Source organism: Ambystoma mexicanum, chromosome 2q, assembly GCF_040938575.1.
Source record: "Ambystoma mexicanum isolate Mex_15411 chromosome 2q, UKY_AmexF1_1, whole genome shotgun sequence".
NCBI lineage: Eukaryota > Metazoa > Chordata > Amphibia > Caudata > Ambystomatidae > Ambystoma > Ambystoma mexicanum.
Genome location: NC_090924.1, coordinates 520,140,190 through 520,164,367, shown reverse-complemented (window position 1 = coordinate 520,164,367; position 24,178 = coordinate 520,140,190). Strand labels below are relative to the sequence as shown.

General features: G+C 45.6%; 1 protein-coding gene across 1 annotated transcript in view; it reads right to left on the bottom strand.

Moving 5' to 3' along the window:
* INTS1 (integrator complex subunit 1) overlaps window positions 1-24,178 on the bottom strand; it is a 2,112,141-nt gene that overhangs the window by 456,355 nt on the left and 1,631,608 nt on the right. The window contains exon 33 of the mRNA XM_069647642.1: window positions 3,035-3,175. Within this exon, the coding sequence (XP_069503743.1) occupies window positions 3,035-3,175 (141 nt within the window). The remainder of the gene's footprint in view (window positions 1-3,034; window positions 3,176-24,178) is intronic.

Sequence of the window (24,178 nt, the reverse complement as noted above, 5' to 3'; positions counted from 1 at the left end):
GACTCGCTTATCTGGTCATGTGGTAATTCCCGTCTTAGAGCCCAGCCTGTGTTTAAATATTTAGGTTTTGTTATATCAGGGTCCAACTTAAGATCAGTATTTATAACTCAACTTAGATTCAAGGCGGACATTGCAATCCGTCAAATGAGAGTCATCGATTCCAGATATGGCAGATTCACAATGAGTCCTCAGAGAATTCTACACGAAAAAGGTCATCCCTAGATTAATCCATGGGGCGGAATTACAGTCTCTAAAATACGAGGGGGATTGGCTGTCCACGGAGAGTTACATTTGGAAATCGGTTTTGTATTTTCTACCTAAATCAATCCCTTTTGAGTTAATTCTGTATGAATTTGGTCTAAACTCTTTATTGGCTTACGTAACCTGTAAAAGACTAAAGCTGTGGAGGAAATGTATGTCTAGTGAAATGAATACACTCTACTGTTGTGTAGGTCAGGACATTGGTAACCCTTTTATACAAGAGCTGAATGCTGAAACTTTAAAGACTCTGAAATCTCTAGGTATGTTCGTAACCTCTCTTAAGAATAAACCCACACGGGTGAAGGAAAGTGTGATGGGGTTTGACTGGTTACATACAAAAAATAAAATCCTGGACTCTAAACTCTATCATCAAGTATGTGCATTGAATAAATGGTTGCCAGTCATGGAACAGTATTTAGTCAAATATCCCAGTAAACGGATAAGAAATGATTTTATGCGTTTTAGATTTAATGTCATTGCTACAAACCAGATCAATTCCATTAGATCGATTGTGAAAGGGTCTTGGAATTGGTGTAGATTCTGCTGTGTAGAGGGGACGGTTGAGAATCTACAACATATTTTGCTGGTGTGTCCGGCACTCAAGGCCGAAAGATTTCTATACTTCAGTCAATATGTATCGAATACGGATATGATATGATATGGTATTTGTAACGCGCCTATACACAAGTGTTTCAAGGCGCGACGAGGCAGGGAGGGAGGGAAACAAGGGGAAAACAGACAAACGATCCTACTAGGCCAGGTGTCATTCAGATCGCGCAAGTGCAGAGGTAAGGGGAAAAGGAGTAAGTGCAGGGGGGAGGAGGTGGGGGGGAAGTGCAGTACAAGGTAAGTAGCGTAAAAAATAATAAATAATAAATAAAAAGGGCCAGCTGGTGGCAAGTGCGAGGTAAGTGCAGAGCAAGTGCTGGGAAAGGGGCTGTAGGGATACAGTGACAGTCCCACAGTGCAGGGGGAGCCAGGGAGGCAGTGCAAGTGGAGAGTGGCTGGGCCCTGGACCGAGGTTGCTGAGAGTGGCCCAGATGCAGGTTTAGTGCTGAATTCAGTGGGGAGTTAAGCAGGATTAGCAGGGGAGAGGGAGAGAGAAGGCAGAAGCGAAGAGGAAGGTTTTGAGGTGCTTCCGGAACCGGAGATGGTTCTCCTCAAGTTTCAGGGAGGCAGGAAGGCTGTTCCAGAGGGAGGCCCCTGCTGCGGAGAGAGATCTACCCCCAGCTCGTTGCTTCGAGAAGCGGCTGACCATGAGGGAGTTGGAGACGGATGAGCGAAGGGCTCGTGAAGGAAGATATTTAGGAAGAGAGAGTTGGAGGTATTTAGGTCCCAGGCCCCAGAAGGCCTTGTGGACAATGCAGAGGGTTTTGAACTTAATCCTCGCAGCCACTGGGAGCCAGTGAAGAGATTTCAGTCCTGGAGAGATACGGTCCCTGGGCTTGAGGCCAAGGACAAGTCTCCCAGTTCTGTTCTGGATAAGTTGCAGAGGGCGGAGAGTGGAGGCAGGCAGATTAAGATAGAGGCTGTTACAGTAGTCCAGCCTTGAGAGAACCAGGGCTCGAGAGACAGTGAGCTTCTGGGGGAAGGAGAGGAAGGGAAGAATACCTCTGAGGAGGTGCAGCTGGTAGTGTGACTTCTTAGAGACGTCAGATATATGAGGAGAGAAGGAGAGTGTGGAGTCGAAGATGACCCCGAGGTTTTTAGCCTTGCAGGTAGGGGCAGGAAGGGGGCCAAGGGAGGCCGGCCAGAGAGCTGCAGGGAAGGAGGGAGTGGGTGTGCCGATGAGTAGAATCTCAGTCTTACTGGCGTTGAGGCAGAGGTCATTGGCGGCACACCATTCCTGGATAGCAGACAGACAGTCGGAGATGAGGGAAGGAGAGGAGGAGGCTGAGGGTAGCCTGAAAATGAGCTGGGTATCGTCTGCATAGCACTGGAAGTAGGGGCAGAGAGCGGCGATGCGGTGGGCAAGGAGTGCCAGATACTGGTTGAAAAGCCAGGGGGAGAGGTTGGATCCCTGGGGGACACCACAGGTGGAGAAAAAGATGTCAGAGAGGAAGGAGCCCATTTGGACCTGGGAGGGTCGATCGGAGAGGAAAGAAGTCAGCCAGGCCAGAGCCTGACCAGTGATACCCAGGTTATCACGGAGACAGTTGAGCAGGATGGCGTGGTTGACAGTGTCAAAGGCAGAGGAGAGATCGAGCAGAATGAGAACAATGTGGATGCTAATGTGGATAGGGATTTCATCTGGTATAGAATGCTCCATTGTAGCAAAGGCAATTTAAACATTAGGGTTGCAACGTTCTTGAGAAATGTTTGTGATCTCTTTTAAAGGGTATCGACTGTATCTAATGGGAGAGAATGTTAATCCTATTTGGTGACCTCTGTCTTTTGCTGTTTTTTTTTTCCTTGTTTATTTGTACTTGCTCTTTGTACTTGATTTTGCATTTCTTCTTATGTGATTGGTACTTATTTTATGTCTAAGTTGTGTAAATACGTTTGAGAAAGTGTGTTCTTTTAAATATTTTGTAAGGTTTATATAAACCATAACAAATAAAAGAAATAAAAAAAAAAAACTTGACTCTGCGACGCTTGCTACTTGAACTTGAAGTGTGAAGTTTGTTTGCTTCAACACGTTATATCAACCAGAGTGGAGCGTGAGGCTGTCCTTGAGTACAAATCTGAGGAAAACAGTGCTCTCTAAAACCACAAGCTAAATGAGAGACTATCTCAGCCAGCAGTTTTAAGCGGGATAAAATACATAACCTACCTTTGCCAATTAACTCAGGTTCCACATTGCATTTCTTCCCAGATTTTAGTGTTGTGACAAGGGTTCGTACTGTGGAATTGATTACTTCAGGTTCACGATGAAACGCCAATATCTCAGCGAGGTGCAGAAAGCCAGCACGGACTGTAAACAAATTGGAATCAGATGCGTATTAATAAGCCATAGAAAACAAAATTCTTCACCCGCATCTGATAGACACACACATCAGCAGATAAAATAACACCAACAATCTCAGGCCCCCATTTTGGTTGGTGTTAGGTTGGATTTTCAGAATAAACCGTAGGCGTGGATTCTGAGCAGCCAACCTATTATGTTAAACAGGAAAAACAATGCACTCTAGCCAAACCCAGTTATGGTAGTATAGCAGAGCAGTACGCCTTAGACTCGGGAGCGGTATGATAGTGGTAGGGATATTGGAGACACACACAGAACACTCCATAATTCTAGTTAGACAGAGATGTATAACAATACACAATTTATTAGGCCTTTAAGATACACTCTACACAAATAAAAACAATAGTTAAGTATTTTCCACACAACAACAAAATACATGTATGCATTCACCTTTGGGAGTTCTACTAACAGAACACTAACACTTTACGTTAAGCAACAGTATGCAATTGTTCCAAATGCAACACTCAATAACGGAGTAGTAAAGTAAGTGAAAATTAGAAAAACAGGCAAATTCAGAACCAGTAAATGCAGTTAAATAATTAAATTAGAACACAAAGAAGAACCTAAAACAGGATCCCTAGCACTTACTTATCCTTGCTAGGGAATAAGGCATAGTGCCTAAAAGTCACCAGTTATATAAAACACACTGTTAAGGTGGGTTTACTATTGGATACCGACAATAGCTACTCCAAAGACCATCGGCTGTAGGTAAGTGTTGCAAAGTTAAGGAAAGTTCAGAAAGGTTTATCTCCAAGTCCCACCACTCAAGGACAGGCCCCAGGGAGGGTCCTTTATCAGACCACTACCGATCTTAGTCAGGCTAGGGGGACATAGGGTGAGGACATTATGCCCATGAAACCCAAAGGTGGGAGGGGCAGAAGAACAAGTTACTTAACCCTGGTAACGTTCTTTCAATTGGATGTTCCTCCCAAGTATCTTATGATATTATTATATCTCGCCAGCTTTGCTGTTTCGGAAAGTCGGGTCGAGAACTTTCTCGACGTATTGCCGGCTTCAAAGTAGTAGCCTTCAACTTCCCTAAGTCGTCCAAAGGAGCGACCGGGGCATGGTTTTTTTGTGCAATTCTTTCGAGGGGGTCGAGGCCGCAGTCTCGAAAATACGCATCATCTCTGATCTAAAAGCATCTCATTTTCTTGGGGAATCAGATTTTGTCGGGCATCTGATTACCTCAGTACAGGAATCGTATGATGAAGAGGGAGACCTATGGCGTCTCTTCGTCGCGTACTTTGAGGAAGACAAAGACTGCCTAGATCGACTCCTCGATCGGGACCTCTTCGATTTCTTACGACGGGAGGAGTCTCTAGTCCCGCCAGACTTTTTTTCTTTCTTCGAAGAAAACTTCAAAGCCACCCTCCGCACCGCCAGTTTACCTCTGCGCTCCCTGAGGGATTTCTGTGTCATGGCCTGACAGGACCCGCAGTCATCGGTACAGTAGCCGGAGCCCAGACACCACAGGCAGACGCAGCGAGGATCAGCAATAGACATCTTCGACCTACAATCGTAGCAGTTTTTTAAACCAGACTTTGGAGTCAAATGAGTCGTCGATGAAGGCATTTTCTGTGAAGAAAACGGAACCACGCCGTTAATAACTTGAAACAGAAGCTTTGGGAAAAACGGAACTGAAGCCAACAAGCGCTGCATGCGCTATTTATACTGACGACCTTGATGCAGGACATAGGCCCTCGAGGGACATCGACGTGACGGCATCCCATACATCGTCCTCTGTCGAGAGAAAAATATTTCCGAAGCAGCAATGCTGGCGAGATGACAATGCATTACTTACCGTAAAAGCATTTCTGATGGTTGTATCTGCTTAGATTCACATGCTGTGCATAGGTCCGACATCCAGTGGTCACTGCAGAGTATTGCATTTTGTTTTTCGTAGTCGAAAAGGGGACGTCGACAAGGCGTGTCTGTAACACTATCCCTATAGTGACGTGCGTTGTACCCACAATCCCTCACGCGTCGAGGTCCCTCTGTTTGTATTTTTTCTGCCCTGAGGGAGCCTTCTATACGTGAGTGAGTACAGAAAAGAGAGAGAGATGTAGAAAGATGTCTATGTTCCTTCCATCCGAGCAGGGAGGAAGGGTGGGCGCATGTGAATCTAAGCAGATACAACCATCAGAAATGCTTTTACGGTAAGTAATGCATTGTCTTCTGATGTTTGTTAATCTGCTTAGAATCACATGCTGTGCATAGACTAGCGAGCAGTACCCGGAGTTGGCGGTGGGTTATGAGAAGGAACAGTAGAGAAAAGATGTCTTAATACTGCCTGTCCCACCTGGGAGTCAGATCTAGAGTGTGCATCTAGACAGTAGTGTTTTGTAAAGGTGTGCACAGAACTCCAGGTAGCCGCTTTGCAGATGGACTCAAGGGGAACATTTGCAATGAACGCTATGGAAGCCCCAGTGCCTCGAGTGGAATGTGCTCTTGGCTTGAAGGGTAGTTCTCTCTTAGCAAGAGAGAAACAGAGAGTGATGCATTGAACAATCCATCTAGATATAGTGGACTTTGAGACTGCATCTCCTTCTCTTCCTGCTGCCACCGAGACAAAGAACTGATTAGTCTTTCTCAGTGGTCTGGTTCTTTCCATGTAGAACATGACAGCTCTGCGTACATCTCGTGTATGCAGACTTTTTTCTCCCAAGCTGGAAGGGTTTTGAAAGAACGTTGGTAGTTCTATTGACTGGTTTACATGGAATTTCGAGATGAATTTTGGTGCAAACCTTGGGTGTGTGCGTAGAACCACCTTATCCTTGTTAACTGTTACGAAGGGGTCTAGAACAGAAAGAGCCTGTAGTTCACTTACTCTCCTAATGGAGGTGATAGCTATTAGGAAAGCAGTCTTAAGAGTGAGGTCTTTAAGAGTTGTCTTGTGCATGGGTTCATAAGGAGGGCCCATGAGTCTAGAAAGTACCACATGAAGGCCTTGATAACTGGTATCTTCCACCACGACACTTTAAGTTGGGAAGTGGTGTATGCAGAAAGTGCCGCTAGGTGGACTTTAATGGAATTGAACACTAGACCTGAATCCAGTAAATGGGTCAAGTACAGAACAATGTTAGTGGGAGAGCAGTCAACCGGGTTGATGCTCTTACCTCTACACCAGATGACAAATCTTTTCCACTTGCTAGAATAGCAGTGGAGAGTATTAGGTTTTCTGGCTTCCCTGAGGATGTCCATACATCTCTGCGGGAGTTGTAGATGTCCAAATTCTATGATCTCAGGAGCCAGGCTGCTAAGTTCATGGTCTGAGGGCATGGATGCAGTGTCCTGCCCTTGTCCTGTGACAGCATGTTGTACGGGCAGGGAAGTTTCACTGGGGGAGATAGGGACATCTCCATCAAGTGAGCGAACCATGGCTGCCGGGCCCACATTGGGGCCACTAGTATCATGGTAACCTGCTCCTGGTGCATCTTGTGCACCACTTTGTTGAGAAGGGGAGTCGGGGGAAAGGCGTAAACAAATTTCCCTGACCATTGAATCGACAGACCGTTCCCCTTGGACTGGTTCTAGGGGTACCTGGAGGCGTAACATTGGCATTGTGAGTTCTCCAGAGTTGCGAACAGGTCTATTTCCGGGAATCCCCATTGCGTGAAGACGTCTAAAACGATGTCTTCGTGCAATCGCCATTCGTACTCTTCGGGCAGGGGGAAGTCTCTGCTGAGTTCGTCTGCTAGCAGATTGAGTTCCCCTGGTACGTGTTGTGACAGTAGGAACATGTGTTTGAGAGCCCACTTCCATATATTCTGGGGCAGCTTGGACAGTCCTGGAGAGTGGGTGCCCCCTTGCTTGTTGATGTAGTACATGGCTGTGGTGCTGTCTGTAAGGACCATCACTGTCTTCCCTTGTAGGTGTTCCTGGAAGGCTTTTAGTGCTTTGAACACCGCCAGTATCTCCAGTAGGTTTATGTGCTTGGATGCTACGTTCGGAGTCCACACTCCGTGAGCAGTCTGATGGGATAGGTGAGCCCCCCATCCTGTGAGGGATGCGTCCGTGGTTAGAGTGGGCTCCACCGCGGGTGTGGCAAAGGGTTTCCCTATTATCAGGTTTTCCTTTGTCCACCACCGTAGCGAGAGAACCAAGGCTTGCGAGACCACCACTAGATCGTCCCATTGTCCGCTGGCCTGACACCACTGGCTGTTGAGCCACTCTTGCATTGGGCGCATGCGCAGGCGCGCGTGAGGTACCAAATAAATACACAACGCCATAATTCCTAACAATCGCATCGCTTTGCGCACCGTCACCTCTCAACCTGCCACATATTGGGGGATCTGAAACAGCATGTTTTGGACCCTCTCGTTGGAGGGGAAGACGAGGCCGTCCTTTGTTTGAATTAGAGCCCCTAGGAATTGTTTGACTTGGCTGGGGTCTAAGCTGGACTTCTTCTCGTTGATGGAGAAGCCCAGTTGGAACAAAAGGTCTACAGTCTTTTGGGTGTTTGAGAAGCATGTCTCGTAAGAATCCCCTGTTATGAGCCAGTCGTCGAGGTAAGGGTATACTGGGATGGATAACCTGCGCAGGTGGGCCGCTGCCACTGCCAGTACTTTCGTGAATACCCTTGGTGCAGATGTTATGCCGAAGGGTAGCACTCTGAACTGGTAGTGTTTGCCCTCTATCATGAACCTAAGGTATTTTCTGTGCGCTGGCAACATTAAAATATGAAAGTATGCATCTTTCATGTCCAGTGTTGTCATGTAATCTCCCTGTGATAGCAGTGGGATCACTTCCTGTAAGGTCACCATACGAAACTTTTTGGGTTTGACAAACTTGTTCGCTGGGCGCAGATCTAATACAGGGCGCATGGTTAGATCCTTTTTGGGTACAAGGAAGTACACTGAATAAATACCTTCCATTACCTGAGATAGAGGCACGACCTCTATGGCTCCTTTTTCCAGTAGTTGGTCCACTTCTTGGAGAAGGATGGCAAGGTGTTCTGGTGTCATGCGGCGTCCCCTCGGCGGTCTGTATGTTGGGGAACTGTTGAACTCTATACAGTAGCCGCGGGCTACGGTGGAAAGTACCCAGTGGTCCGATGTTATACCCTCCAATGCTGGAAGAAAGGATCTTCGCGTCACTTGGTGGTGTTGTTGGCTTGGGAGCCTCTGGGGGTGGAACCCCGGCCTCTTCACTTGCCACGACGTTGACCCCTCTGATTGTACTGGCCGCTATTACTTTGGTAGTTGCTGGCAGAGTAATGTTGTTGTTGGTTTTGTTGCTGGCGTTGTCTACGAAAAAAGCGCTTATTACCAAATCCCCGCCTGTTAGGGGGTTTTGAAATTTGGTCTAAGGTCTTTATTGTATCAAATTCTTTCTTCGCGTTCTCCAGCGCGTCATCCACTGCTCTCCCAAAGAGGTTGGACTCCTCTATGGGTTTATTAATAAGGGACGAATGTGTTTCCGCCTTAAATCCGGAATTGCGAAGCCAGACGTGACGCTTCAGTAAAATTCCTTGTACCAAAGTGCGGCCAGCCGTCTCTGCTGCATCAAGGGTATTCTTGACGATGCTTTGATTGACCAGAGAGCCCTCGTTAACTGTAGTCAGTAAACGAGTCCTTAGGGGTTCTGGAGCTTCTTCGATGTCCTGTCTGAGCTTAGCCCATTGAGCATCGGCGTAGCTTGCCAATAGGGTTTTATTATTGGCGATTCTGGTAGAGACTGCTGCAGAGGTGGTGATTCTCTTGGCTAGGGCATACATCTTCTTCCCCTCTTTGTCTGGGGGTGCCTCGCTAGTAGATAGTGGGACTCCTGCCCTTTTCCTGGTGTTGGTCACAACCAGGGAGTCCGGGATTGAGTCACCCTTAATATATAATGGGTCTGATTGAGAGGGAGAGAACAGTTTCTCAATCCTTGGATTGACCCCTCTCACCAATGCCGGAGTGGAAAGAGAAGGTGTAATACATCTCTTAACTGAGGTGAGGATGGGTATAACCTGGCTAGTGGGGGTTTTTTCTTTGATAATCCTCTCCATAAAATCGGTGTCTGGGGTGACCTCCCCAGTTTCGATCTCGAAATGTGCTGCTGCCTTCTTCAGCAGTGCATTGAAGGTGGGTTGATCATCGACAGGCGAAGGGTTCCTCACTGGTGTAGTTTCAGTAGACCTGATGACTATACTGCTACTGCCTGTGTCAGTCGACCTAGCCGGTGACTGCCAGGGATTCTGGTCGCCCTCGCCTGTGTCTTCCTGGAATCCTTCCTCACATAGGTTAGTTTCCTCGTGAAGACCTTCCTCTTCTTGTTGGTCCTCAACATAGGTGAACTCATCTTCCTCTTGGAAGAAGGTGTCTTCCTCAGTGGGATTGTAAGAGTTTATGTCCTCCTGTATGGGGTTATAAAACTTCTGGTATTTAGCCCTTGGACTGTCAAGGGATGCCTCCCTTGGTCTCTTGGGTGCCCTGTCTTCTGGGATGGACATGAACCTATCTAGTTTGTCCATACAGGTCTGGAACCTTTCAAAGGTTCACTGAGGTCAGCCAGGACGGTCTGGGAAAGAAAAGGGGGCTTCTTCCTCCTGTAATTGTCTGGTTCTGTCCCATAACGTCGAAGAAAGAGGGCCTTCGCCTTCTGAGTAACCTTCTTGCTGGCTAGGGCCTTCTGTCGGCGTCGGGAACTGGCCTGATATGTTTTCCGGCGCCTTCGGCGTATCTTTGGCCTTGTGCGCGGTTTTCGGCGTTTCACTCGCCGTACTTCTTTGGCCGTCCTTAGATGCTATGTGCGCGAGGCTTTCGGCGATCATTCTCTCTTCCGAGGGATCGGTCGCCGTCGCGCTATGGAGCGTCGAGCCTTTGGTCGTCGAGTCCTTGGTCGTCGAGTCCTTGTTGGCAACGTGAGCGCTCTTGCGATGCGCGTCGCCGGAAATTTTGGTGTTAGCGCCCTTATTTTTATAGTGCCCAGTCGCCTGTCGCAGAAGCGGTGGCGGGGAGGGCTGACGACCCTTGCGGTCGGTGGAAGACGTCGGTGGGCCCGGAGTCCCCGTTGGCGCTATGGCTGTCTTCGTCTTCAACGAATGTGTGCCTGGGGGTATGTGCTTTGGTGTTTTTTTGTGTGCGTCCTTGTCGCCGGGGTGTTCATCCCCATAAGCTGGGTGTGAGCCGGGCTTGTCGGGGCCGGGGACGGACGAGGAGGAGCGTGAACGCTCCTTTGAGAGGTCTACAGCCTCCGTTACGGGGGCCGTGTAGTCACTGTCCTCGTCACACTCGGCGGCAGCGGGTGAGGAGTCAGGCCTAGACATGGCGTAGGCCGCCCACCTTTTGACCCTGCAGTCCTTTAAAATTTTGGGCTTTAGTAATTTACAGGCCGCACAGCCGCCGTCCTGGTGATCGAGGGGTAAGCAACGGTTGCACCGTTTGTGCTTATCCTTCCAGGTATATTTACCCTTGCAAAGCGGGCAAAACCTAAATGGCGTCCTCTCCATAGCTGAGGTTGATAGGTGTGACTACGACCTCGAAGGAGAGGGAGGGGAAAGAGAAAGGCATTCTTAAAGAAAGAAAGACCACAAAGCCCCTCTCTCCCTACTGTGTATGGCCGGCGAGGCCAGGCCACGTGTTCGGCAGCGCCGAAGGATCTCCTCCGCTCGTCCTTCCGTCGAAGATCTTGCTCGGCGGAGAAACTGCTCTGCGTCAAGGGAGGGATCTACGTTATTGATATTAATAACAAACGACCAAAGGTCGAAGAAACTATTTGGCAATGTCTCTCGAGGAGTTCCGCATAAAGGCGACCAGTAGCTGGGCGGAAAAAAACAATCTGAGGGACCTCGACGCATGAAGGATTGTGGGTACAACGCACGTCACTATAGGGAAAGTGTTACGGACACGCCTGGTCGACGTCCCCTTTTCGACTACGAAAAACAAAATGCAATACTCTGCAGTGACCACTGGATAATGGACCTATGCACAGCATGTGATTCTAAGCAGATTAACAAACATCAGAAATAATGATATAAGATGAGGAATACGTGGGAGGACACAATCCATTCGTAATAGGTAGTATAACTTACCCCCCTTTTATTCTTCCAGGGACCACTTCAGAGGTTCCTAGATACACTGGGCCTTCTTCTTCTGCAATGTGTTTGGTCGAGGGGCCCTGGATGCAAATGTCATTTTCATAGTCTGCATTGAGTCTGCCCAGTATGCGGTGCAGGCTCTGGGATACGGTTCGGAAGACTCGACAGCTGGACACCCTTAACACAAAGAGATGCAGACCTCCACAGGACAGGCGACCTCAAGAGACCTCCAGAAAACAGAGACAGGTATCTGTGGGAGTCACAAGGATCAGGCAGCGACAGGCGATCTTCATAGGACAAAAAAGGAGCAGGCACTGCACAGCTTCTCTTCAGTGTATGAGGCTGTATGTACATGAGCAGATGTCTTGTTGTACACGTTGAAGATCCATCAGGTTGAATGATGTACTCTGAATGGTCATGGCTGCAGCAAGGTAGTCCAGGAAAGAACATGTCTTTCCACCATGTGTATCCAAGGATGCATCTGAAGACTTAGCCTCGAGCAGGGGCCGGGGAAGGTTGTTCCCACCATTGAGGGGTCAAAACACTGATGAGGGCCTTCTTGAGAGCAGGGCTTCACCCAGATTTGGCTGGAGGCAATGCGTGTTGGCTGAAAATGGTCATGCTTGGGTAGTCAGCAGGCTGGACTTCTTTGTAGGCGTCTTGGCTCCAAAGATCTGTCAAATGGCTGCAGGAGTCCTCCTTTTAGCCAAGAGTTGGACTGGAAGTGCGCCCATGATCTACACCATTCAAACTGGCAGAGGCTATCCATTCCTGGATAGCCAGTAGCCGCACACTCTGCCCAGAAACAGACATTCCGGTGCCTAGATGTAGATTGGAACCAGACAGTCCCAGCCACCACATCCTGGCTTGCACACAGATCTCCACTTAACCCTGGAAAGCAGAAGCTTTCCCTCGGGGAAGGCTTCCCATCTATGGCAATTCCAAGCCTGAGATGGCAGGAATAAGGCCAAAGAACAATATGGACAAAGGACAAGCGAAAATCCTGTGACAAAGAGATTTTAGAGTGTTAGACATTTTTACTAGCCATTTGCAGTAATTGTAATAGTGGACCAGTATAACGTTTAAAACACAGTAGACAAATATCCGCTGCTAGCAGCACATCCTGGACATATTTCATTCGGAACCACAAAGTTACAAAAGAAAAAGCATCCTTATGAAACTTTACTGTAAGGTGATATATACAGCTTTTAAATATACAAGAAATACATAAGGAGAGTATGGGCCTCATTACGAGTACGGTGGTGCAGTAAAAATAATGGTAATGCTGCGGCAATTCCATTACCACCACGTTACAGCACTGCCGTACTATGAGTTTGGTCATTAGGTGGAAGATAAACCTACAGCAAAAAGCTGGAAGTAAATTCTCCACCTTATCGGCATGAATCGGTGGAATTATTGCTGATGGTGATTCCCCGAAATCTGCATGGAGTCCTATGGATTCCAAAAATGAGGGCTTACACCACCCTACCACCAATTCTAATCCTGCAAAAAATATGTGTGACCAAGTGGCGGTAAAACTAATTCCATTTGACGGTACTTCGACAAGTACCGCCAAACTCGTTATGAGGCCCATAGTCTCTCACTACTGATGGTCTTAGATATTGATCAGTTTCCCCATAAAAATGAGAACAAGGCAAGGGAAGAAAATCAGAAGGCTTTACTTGCCTCCAAAACATCAGGTCAGTAGTCCAAGCAAAGCAAAAAGACAGGGTATCTCAAAGAAAGCTATGGAATGAAACCAGCAAAAAAATTATAATAATCTTTCCTAGTAGTATACATTATTTTATTTATGATTTATTTTATTTATTATTTATATTTATTGCAGCGCACCAAACCCTCAGGTATCAGGGCGCTAGTTATAGAAGTGCAGGTAAGAAGACTTACTTCGGGGGAACAGAATACAAGGCATAAATTAGTTTTCAAAAATTGATTAGCAGAGTTTGCTAATTAACATGTTTCTGATTAGCAAACAGACCCATTTGATTAATAATTTTGGACTAATATTGTTCATGTCATCAGAAGTTATTAGTACCCAAGACATGAAATGATCAATACAGCAGTGTTGCATACCGCTGAAATAAGACATGAGCTAGAGGAGTCAGGCCTTGCAAATTCTTAAAAATTCAGCTAGACCTGCAGGTCAGGTAACCTAGTTTCCCTATTCAACATAAGAGAAATGCACTCGACTCATAGCAATGGAGGACAACAAATTTAAAATGTGATTAGTGTATAATGGTGCATGTCACTACAAACCCACTTTGTTTGGCACAGTGATGCCACCCAGAGGCCAGCCATGCACAGTGAAACTTTTGTTTGACATTTTCTGTAAAGTAAATGTTAAATAAAAGTTTCAAACATCTCTTGCAAATGCTACTGGCCCGTCATAAAAGTACTCGACTATGTGAGTGGGCAAAAAGACTTTGTGAGCCACAGCTGAGTGTCTATAAAATGTAAAAGGTTAGCTGCATGAATGGACACAAATAAATAGGTATGATAAAAAGGATCTGAAAACAGTTTGGCTAGCTGTCTCCTGCAGGTGGTATATATAAAAAAAACTACAAAGACAACAAGGACAAGGAAAGAACAGCAAGACAGGGAGGAGTGAACAGAAACAGACGCAAGAGAATCTCTTTGTCGGCTCAGACAATTCAAGCTAAGGCTTGTCATCAGGAGACCAATCCAACCCCAGAGGCAATAACTCCAATTTTGGCCAATTTCAACCACCACCCATGATGCCATTTTTAGGGCAAGGGGGTCCCAGAGGCGGATTCTGGTTCTCCCCCCCCCCGCAATTACAAATGCCCTTTTACAACTTCCCCCAATGGAGCCAACCCGGCAGGAGACGCAGGGGCAACAGAAGACATCAGATTTAATTCTGATCTTTAACCTCTCAGGTTTCCCACTCACCAGGGAAGAAACTTCACTTTTGGCCAAAGGGTTATCCTTTGTACCCACCAACACCACAGACTGGTTCAAACTGGATGGAGAACTTTCAACCTTTCTTCGAACAATCAGAAGAAAAATTTACTTCAAGGACAAAGATTGTCCTCCTGAAATAGAAGACACAGGTCTAAGACCTAAAAGTGAATTCAACCCCAGAGACAGTGACATCCCAGCATCTTTCCTCACATTTGAGAAATGCCTAAGACAAGAAATTAAAAAACTCAAAATCATCCAAGGACCGCCAGAGAAAAAACCTGACTGCCAGCGAACATAAAGCCCTCAAAACCCTGGCAGAAAATACTGACATCATTATCAAAACGGCAGACAAAGGCGGAGGTATTGTCATACAAAACAGAGATCAATATACCCTTATGGTCATGACCCTTCTCAATGAAGGTAACAACTACAAGGAACTCAAAAAAGACCTTACCAACCTGTTGAAATCAAGAATACAGGAAATGACCAAATTTGCAGCAGAAAGAAATTGGATAACGGATAAAGAAGAGGCATTCCTCAACACCACCGATGGCAGGATTCCAGCGTTTTACGCTTTGCCAAATATACATAAGAACAGTACCTCACCACCAGGGAGAACCATCGTTTCGGGATGTGGTTCCATATTAGAACCCATATGCAAATGTATGGACTTCTTTCTGAAGCCGCTATGTCAGAACACACCAACATACCTGAAGGACACTATGGCGACCATCGCCATCTTTGAAAATCAGCTCTTTGACTCCGCCAACGAAGAATTAGTTACGATGGACATCAAGAGTCTGTATATCAGCATCCCCCAGGACCAAGCAGTGGAATGCATCAGACAACACCTTACCTCGCACATGACCCAGAGAAGAGTACCGGCCAACTTCATAACAGAACTCTTGGAGTTCGCCCTGACCAACAACTATTTCTCATTTAATTATATCTTTTACCTACATACATGCAGCACCACAATGGGCGCGGCTTTCGCACCCAGCCTAGCCATAATTTACATGGCAGAATATGAAAAGAACTTCATACTCAACAATGACAATCCCTTCCATAATAACATCCGCCTTTGGTACAGATACATCAACGATATCATCTTCATTTGGCATGGCAATAAACAAGAACTCAATACCTTTCTGATCTGGATCAATAATCAAACCCAAGAAATTCAGTTCACAATGAGCAACAACAACATGAAGATCAATTTCCTGGATCTCAATATCTTGGCCACCGACGATAAACTGACATGCTCAATTTATAAAAAATAGACAGACAGAAACACAACACTGCATTACAGAAGTTACCACCCAAAAAGCCTTCGGGACAACCTGCCCTATGGGGAATTTTTAAGGATCAGACGCAATTGCACGGAAACCAAGGACTTAAAAATTCATGCCACCGAATTACAGCATAAACTTGAAGACAGGGGATATCCCAAAAAACTGCTCAGGAACACCATGAAAAGAGCCCTCTATACCCCCAGAGAAACATTACTTATCCCCAAATCTCGCAACCAGACTATTGAAAATCCCATGTCATGCATTTCCACCTTCAATTCCAATATATCCCAACTCAAGGGGATCATCAAAAAATGTTGCCCCATTGTACAGCTCAGTCTGCCTGAAGAACCACTCCCTAGGATGGCCCTAAAGAGATCTAAAAACCTCAAAGACCTTCTCACCCATGCCAGAACCAAACACAAAGATTCCCGATCCACTCTATGGAATCTGCAGGAAATCAGTGGCCAGCAACCAGACCCAAGATCCTTCCCAATAGATGACAGAGAATGCAAACTCCGCCACTTTTCCAATTGTAAAACTCTGAACGTGATTTACCTCATCGAATGCCAATGTAAGCTCAGATACATAGGGCAAACTTCTAGACCAGTGCACAAAAGGATTGGAGAGCATAAGTCGAAGATCAGGTGTAAAACACATAATGCACCCCTCGTCTCCCACTTCCTTGAATTTCAGCACAGTTTAGACTCCTTCAAATGGTGGGTGGTCGACAAGGTGCCAGGCTCTTCTAACATCACAAATGCCCTGAACTTCAAAGAGGTGTGGTGGATATTCAAATTACAGACCACTACCAAAGGGCTGAATGAACTCACACCCTTTGAATATCTCTGAACACCTACCGCCTCCCGATTGTTACCTTTTGTAACTCTCAGGTCACCTCACCTCCCTTTATTGCTTCCTCCACCCTTTGGTGCCTCCAGCATCTCCACACACCTACCGGAGTGTACCCACCACCTTTACAACGTTTATTCCCTCAACACACTACCATACGGCGCTGGCCGTACATGCTTACTTGGTCCAGCTCCCATGTCTTATAGAGCCATATTCTCCTTGCTCAATGGCCAGCTTTATTGTTGTGGACATACACCCACAGTGTAACAGTACTCGCCTTCTTTCATTCGCCCCCAGTTGCATCCCTCTGCACTGTTCGTGCATCCTGGGCCATGCCCCCTACAGCAGCATAATTCTACGCGTCCCGAATGCCATGGCAACGCTGCCAAGCCGCCCGGACCTATGCGCAACTCTTAGATACTAATCCATCGCACGTGCGCTTTTACACGCAGCAACTCAGCTCTGATCCAGATGAACACGAGTTTCCTGTTCGTACGGATCGAATGCGTGAGCCACGCATTCCCTTTAGGTTAGTGACCAGCCATGCCCGGAACACTCTTCCCTCATTTTTCTGCATAACGGCCTCCTCCACAAGGCTTCTGTTGATGGGGTTGTCTGCTCCCCTCTCTTTTTTATGTGCAGACTTCCGGGTTCTAGACCATTCAGCTGGCACAAGCTTCTTTCAGAAAAACTTACATCACAGAGGCTCTGCAGATCTTCAACTGCACCGTCCAAGCCTCAAGGTACCCACTCTGTTCTCATGTCGCTCACAGCTGCTGACCATTCCTTTCATGCCACAGCTGACCCATATTTCTGCATCTCTTTCTGTACTTATAGATCACCACAGCGTGACCTACCCACATCCTTCCAGAGCCTGGAGAACTGCCTCCGGCCAGGGGTTCAAAATACCCCCGTATTGAATTTCTTCATTTACATGCAAGGTCAGTGCGCATAGGGCCTCAGGCCCACCCCTTAGAACAGCATCTCAGGGTTTTTTACTCCAAACCATTTTAGGAATGATCCACTTTCTGGACCACTTATCAATATGTCTCCATATTGTTTTTTACTCATAGGGAGACCTGCTCTAACACGGCCCCAGAAGAAGGCTTCAACACCTCTCAGCCGAAACGTCCATGGTCATAATGTTCCTGTTGAAACTCCTTTGAACTATGACCCAAATTACCATCACTACCTTTATGTTGACGTCGACCAGTTTCTTGGTTATCCCTTTCAAACCAGCCTACAGCAGACCCTATTTTTAAGGTTTCTGGTCATTAAGCGACTTGCTTTGATTCTCACATAACATTAACTGTTGAAATACATTGTTTTCTGTCAAATATGAAGTAATATTTAGCAAAACTCTGTACAGTAAAAACAATACCGCACTATCATATAGGTGTGTTGTTAACGCACCATATAAGGTTTGCAGATGTGCCTTTGAACTTTCAGTGTATTTTTACAGGACACTCCAGGATTTGGTTTTCCATTCATTCGAAAATGTTAGATTCAGTGTCCGCCTGTCACCAATGTACATGCACCTTTGGAAATCGATGTGCACAGAACATTTGAATAATATGTTATTAATTGAACACAAAATGTGTATTTGGTGATGTGTTTTACTTTCTATTTCAAAACCTACATGTGTGACCTAATTAAAATAAAGGACACCATAGTTTTTCTCCAGTAGTTGGATCAGAACCCCTTTTTTTCCCAGTAATGCATACTTGCTAGGATGTATTACCACTAATGTGTAGGTTTTTTTTGAATAATTACTACAACAAATTATTGTAGTGTGAAAACGTTTGAGGACAGGACCACCCCCTCGTACAAAGGATTAGCCCAGCCTTTCCGTCCTGCCGGACCTTAGGCTGTCCCTTTCGTTATAAAAGGTGGTAATATATAATGCAGTCAATCATAAAGCAAAGCGAGCTCTGGAGGCTAAATACAGTGTTTGGTATTGCAATAGATCTATAGATGTACAAATTGGATGGGACTATTGATCACTACTTTGCGTAAGCATTTTGTTTGCTTTATTTATTTATGTACGAGGAAAAAGACTTCGAGCGGATTGCGTAGCAGGCAGAGAATTGGGCAGACTAGATGGAATATTGTAGTTTGTGGTCATCTCAATTTCAGGGTACCTGGTATAAAGCAACTGGGTGATAAAATATAATATCAAGGCGTATGTAAAGGAGTATGGGTTTGCGCATGGGTTGAGCACAAGTTGCAGGATGTATGCAACCTGCAGTTTACAGAACTAGGTTTGCCCTCAAAAGCATTAGATCATGTGATCATGTACATTTTCAAAAGTGTTCACTTGTCAATATGATGCATCTTCCCCAACAAAATGAAATATAGTTGACAATGAAATGTGGATACACTAACCTAAACTTTACTGTAAAGCATGGTGATGATGCAATGTTTTAGAGTATCAATACTTTAATCATGCATTATGTAACAACCTACATTTTAGGAATGGAATTGCAGGACTGTCTTTAAAATAAAATATAAATACTGGTCTTTGTCAGACAGCATATATAGAAAGCTTAATAAAAGTGGCATCCTAATTATTTCTGGTTTGCAATTATTTGAAAGAGAAATTCTTGCCTAGCACTCCCACACATGCCGGCACTAAGAGTGGAGGAGATGATTACTGCTGCACCTTCTCTGCATTGGGACTTGAAGTAAACAGAGAAAAGAGGGGGAAGAGAGCACAGAGGGCAAGGGAGGAATGCAGGGTAAGCTGTGCTTTCATTGAAGAGGGCAACTTAAATAGCTAACTTTGCTACACATGTGCCCATTTGATTAGCAAACTGACAGAATTGCATAGAAAATTACTATGCGACACCGCTTATTTTATGCGTTGAAATAACAAGGCAGTATAAACAGACGAGGCCGCACCTTGTGTTACAGGGGGGCTACATCAAATATAAAGTGCATGAGTCAAAGTGGTAGTACATGCATACAATGGCAAAAGCACACCTCATGTTGCAGGTGGCTACATCAATTATTCAAGTACATGGGTCAAAGTGGTAGTACATGCATACACTGGCAAAGCCACATCTCATGTTGCAGGGGCAGCGATGTGTAAGTACATTAGAGATAAGATAGTAGATGTGTCAGTTATGAGTGTAAGAGATATGATGTTCGAATAGCTGCGCTGGCTTTGAGGAGCCATCCCCTAGAAGGCAAAAACAGTCATGAATAGAGCAGTTACTCGACATCAGTTATGTTTCATGAGAGTTTCGTACGTGGGCGTGCAGTTGTTTGGTGGTGTACTCTTTAGAGTAGCAATGTATGGAGAGGAGCAGCAGCGCCTCTTAGCCGAGTGCTGGTGGTGGGCTCCTTAATGCTGTCGAGCTCCAGTGGAGGGAAGGAGCTGAATGCGGGCTCCAATGATACCAGCTGAAAGAGTTAGAACGTCAGTAAGCGATACATAGGGAGAGACTCGTGCCTTTGTAGAGGGTCTGGCTTCGCCTCCCGGCTCAGCTGAGTACTGCAATTAGTTGTGGGCATCAGCCTATCAGCAGGCTGGTTGTTATCTCATGGTTCCTCAGTGCTCAAGAAGATGGCATTCAAGCAGGATAAGGTGGCCATCTTTACAGTGTATTATGATGCACGTACTGTATTTGCTGCAGGTGCAGGAGACAGTGTCTGAATGCTGGACGGCACATGCTTGCACTACACATTAGGGCACCAATACATTTTTCAAAATCCTGCTTTCTGTCATTCAGTATTTTAAGGCTTCCTTTGTGTTCAGGGCAACCACAAAGTATGCTCAAACTGGCCGTTGTGACCAAGGGGGTGTTAGGAAAGATTTCTCTTTTTGGAAACTTTCCCTCCATAGTTCCTGTGGACCCACACATTTTTGCTTTGTTTTTTAACCTATTCTGACTTTTTGAGGGGAAGAAAAGCCTCCAGATTCACTTCCCTTGCCTTATCCTCATTTGTTATGGGGAAATTGATCAATCCTTCAGACTATTAGTACTGGGAAACTACGTTTCCCCTTGACAGTTTTTGTAACTTTTTCACATTGCACACAGCATCTTGGGCACCAATACATTTTTCAAATTCCTGCTTTCTGTCATTCAGTATTTTAAGGCTTCCTTTGTGTTCAGGGCAACCACAAAGTATGCTCAAACTGGCCGTTGTGACCAAGGGGGTGTTAGGAAAGATTTCTCTTTTTGGAAACTTTCCCTCCATAGTTCCTGTGGACCCACACATTTTTGCTTTGTTTTTTAACCTATTCTGACTTTTTGAGGGGAAGAAAAGCCTCCAGATTCACTTCCCTTACCTTATCCTCATTTGTTATGGGGAAACTGATCAATCCTTCAGACTATTAGTACTGGGAAACTATGTTTCCCTTCTACCTTTTTGTAACTTTTTTACATTGCACACTGCATTTTACATGCAGTGCAATTGGGATACTTTTGCATTAGCCTAGCCTTTTACACGTGGGAGTTTTGGATACTTGTATATGTGCCTAAACACAAGCTGGTGGCAGCAGATATATTTTTAGAATGTTTGGGTTATTTCTAGTGTGTGCATTCACGTTTATCGCGTATGGCTACTAATTTGGCTACATATTGTTGTTTGGCCTTCCTTCCTGCCTTCCCAGCAGGAAAGGAGGTCAGGAAATCCCATATAAGTCATGCACTTGCCAGGGAAAGCTGCCACTTTCTTTGTGTGTGCTTGGCAAAGGAAGGGGTGGGGCTGTCTGGTCCCACTACACATCTGTGGTGCCAGAGAGTCTGAGTGCGAGGCATGAGTAAAACTAAAAGTTGTCCACGATTGGATAACTACTGGCTGTGTGAATGATGCCGAACCTTAGCATAGGCGGGCATGGACTTGCTTCCAGGCTGGATTTTGTATAAGAGGAAGGCTCCTGCAGCCATTTCTTCAGATCAGCGTTGGAGCCAGGAATCCCTCCTCGAGACTAACAGCCAATTGAAACTGCGAAGAAGACTCCTGAAGAGACCTGGCATTCTTTCCTGCGTCTGGACCAGTGAAGCTTTGTTTGACTACCTGATCTGCAAAGGTTCCTTTGCAGTACTTCGTCGAGGATCCAGCCATCCAGAGCCTTTGGAAGCCCCCCTGGACCACACAGTGGACTGTCCAGCTCTGAAGTGGGCTCCCTCGCTAGAACCATCCCCGTTCTGTTTGCGCACATGGAACTTTGGTGGTCGCCAGCTTGCGATCGAAGTCACCTTCCTGGCGAATTTCACTGTCCCAGCCTCAAGCGATCCTGTCCTGGAAGGACTTATACAACTGTAAATGGGTGGATGCCTGCCCTATTCTGAGTGTGTTGGTTGTCACTGAAACCCACCTTTCTCCATCCAGTGAAGTGCACTGAAGAAGGCGGCACCGTTGAATCTTGCATTTCTCCATCGCCAAGAGTTGCACTCTGCTCCTGGACCGGACTAAAGAATCTTTGCACCCACAGCTCCTGGGCACCTTTCCTGGAAACAACCGAGGGGTCAGTAATACGAGGCGGGCAACTGTTTGAAGAGCTTTCAAAATATGCCATTTTATTATTAAAGATAGATAGATAAAAATGCCTCTCTGTCCCTACTCTGCTGAGGAATTCTCTGCCTATTCTAAAAGCTAAGGGAATACACTCTAGCACAGGATAACTGGCCCTCACACTAAAAAACAAACACAAAGAAAAGGTATGGCAATTCAACATAACATGAACAATATGAACATTTCCTAAATGACCTTCGAATATCCTGGGTGATTTCCCTTCGCCAGGTTCGCCAGGATATAAAGACACTTTATAAAAATGTTTAACCATGAGAAAAAATGTCTTAACGCACTTCCTAAAGTTAGAAACTCAAAGTAAAAATGCATCAACAAAGGTTCCACTGGCAACAAATCTTCTCTTTTGGGTAAAGTTTTCCACTTTCCACTTCAAACAGAATAGCCCCAATGGTGATCCTGCCAACAATGCTTTGTCAATCCCACAGGAAGATTTGCCACCGTTCAAAAGAAAATGCAATATCCACACTGTCGATATTACACAGTTCTTGGTTAAAAGTTAGGATTCCTTGAATTATGGTTTCAACTTCTTAATATTTCCTGCTTTTGCTTCAACAACTGTATTTCTACATGTTTTACCATGAGAACAGTTACTTTTGCCCCACAGTATTTCATCTTGGTTTCGACAACTGCAATGTAGCATCTACTGACAACCAGATATACCTCCTTCAATGACTTGTAGACAGACTGACAAGATAGATTTGACAGTACTTCAACCTTCTCGGGTAGGCATGGCACCCTTCCTACAAATTACTTTCTGCAAAGGGTCAGCCTCTTAGCATCTCTTGTTCAACTGTCACACTGATAAACAGTGTTTGCCTTCAAGACTCCCTTCTCTCTGGCCTCCACAGTCATGGACATTACAGGTTAAGTCTGCTTCAAAGTAGTCTTCACAATAAGCCAACTCCCCTTGCCCAACTTTACCTGCACCTTTCTGCGAGCTTTCAGCCCAACAATTACACAGAAGGTTTGGTGCCACTCTCTTAGCCTCAGGTAAGAACCTCACACTTGTTGGTTTAGGCTAATCAACAGTTAATAACTTCACAGTCTTGATGGATTGCTTTTTAACTCAGAGAAAGGGTCAGCTTCACAATTATTGTGGGGTACCTCTTGGTTTAGGCAATGCGTGTTCTCTTCTTCAATCATTTAATGTAAAGCATGTCTCTTTTATACAAAGTATAAGGTTCAGTCTTTTGGTAGAAACTACAATTAGGCACATGCAACCACTCTTTGATGTCTTTTTCAAGCTTTAAAGATGTGTATGTAATTGTATTCCCGTAGAAGAAAAGGATAGAGTTCAGGCATCCTAAGGCACTTGCAACCTTTTGTTAATGTAGTTTTCCCAGGGTAAAGGAGCTGGTTACTGTTACTGGCAAGGCTGGCCCAATGTATTAGAATGCTGTGCATCACGCACTGGCTTCTGAAACTCTTGTACTGCTTTCCCCGGCTTCTATTGCAACTTCTACTGTTTCTGGTTCGCTCGGGACTGTGAGAAACCTAGGGGTATTCTCCCATGTAGACCCAAATAATCCTCTATTCATGTGGCCAGGTGAGGGCCATCGTTTTTGGATCCCAAACCTGGGGGTGGACAAGCGAGGAGGATCACCTGGGTAGGGAAATCCGGGGTTGCACTCAGGAGAATACCTTAAGTGAGACATGGTATGCCAACGGGATGGTAGTTGAAGAAATCTCAGAAGCCTTTACGGGTTATGCAAGTCCCAACGTCCCAAACCCAAGAGAGGGACAAACATGTTATCCCCAGAACAAACCACGGAAAAGGGGAAATTGAAATAAGACAAAGACAAAACTTCCATCCCAACACTTCTTGGTCTTCCTCGAGTTCTGATCATGGGAAGTGTTATACAGACCAGTGCTTTCATGTCCAGATGTTTAAAATAGGGAGTAATCAACACTGAATGAATCACCTTTGGGACACAAAACCAGGGCCAGGGGATTTCCCTCTCACCTTTAACAATTGCCTTGTAATAATATAACCTGTAAATATCAAATCCCATCTTGTTTGGTCTCACCCTCCCCATTTCCAGCAAGTACTGAGACGAGAAAGAGGCAACCGGGAACAGTGAAGATTTCCCATACGAATAACATGGAAAGTGTAAGTGAAATTGGTTGTAGAAAGAGCTTAGGTTGTCCCATTGATAAAGTCGGGCAGAGTCGGGCATTCGCTAATTATCACTCTCACCGGACTCTACTTGACTGCTTTTCCAACTATGAAAGGTGTGGTTCTGCACAGCTGAATGAGCGAGCTGGGGATGTTGTTTAGACCAGAGAGGCCAAGCAGCAGCGAGCAAC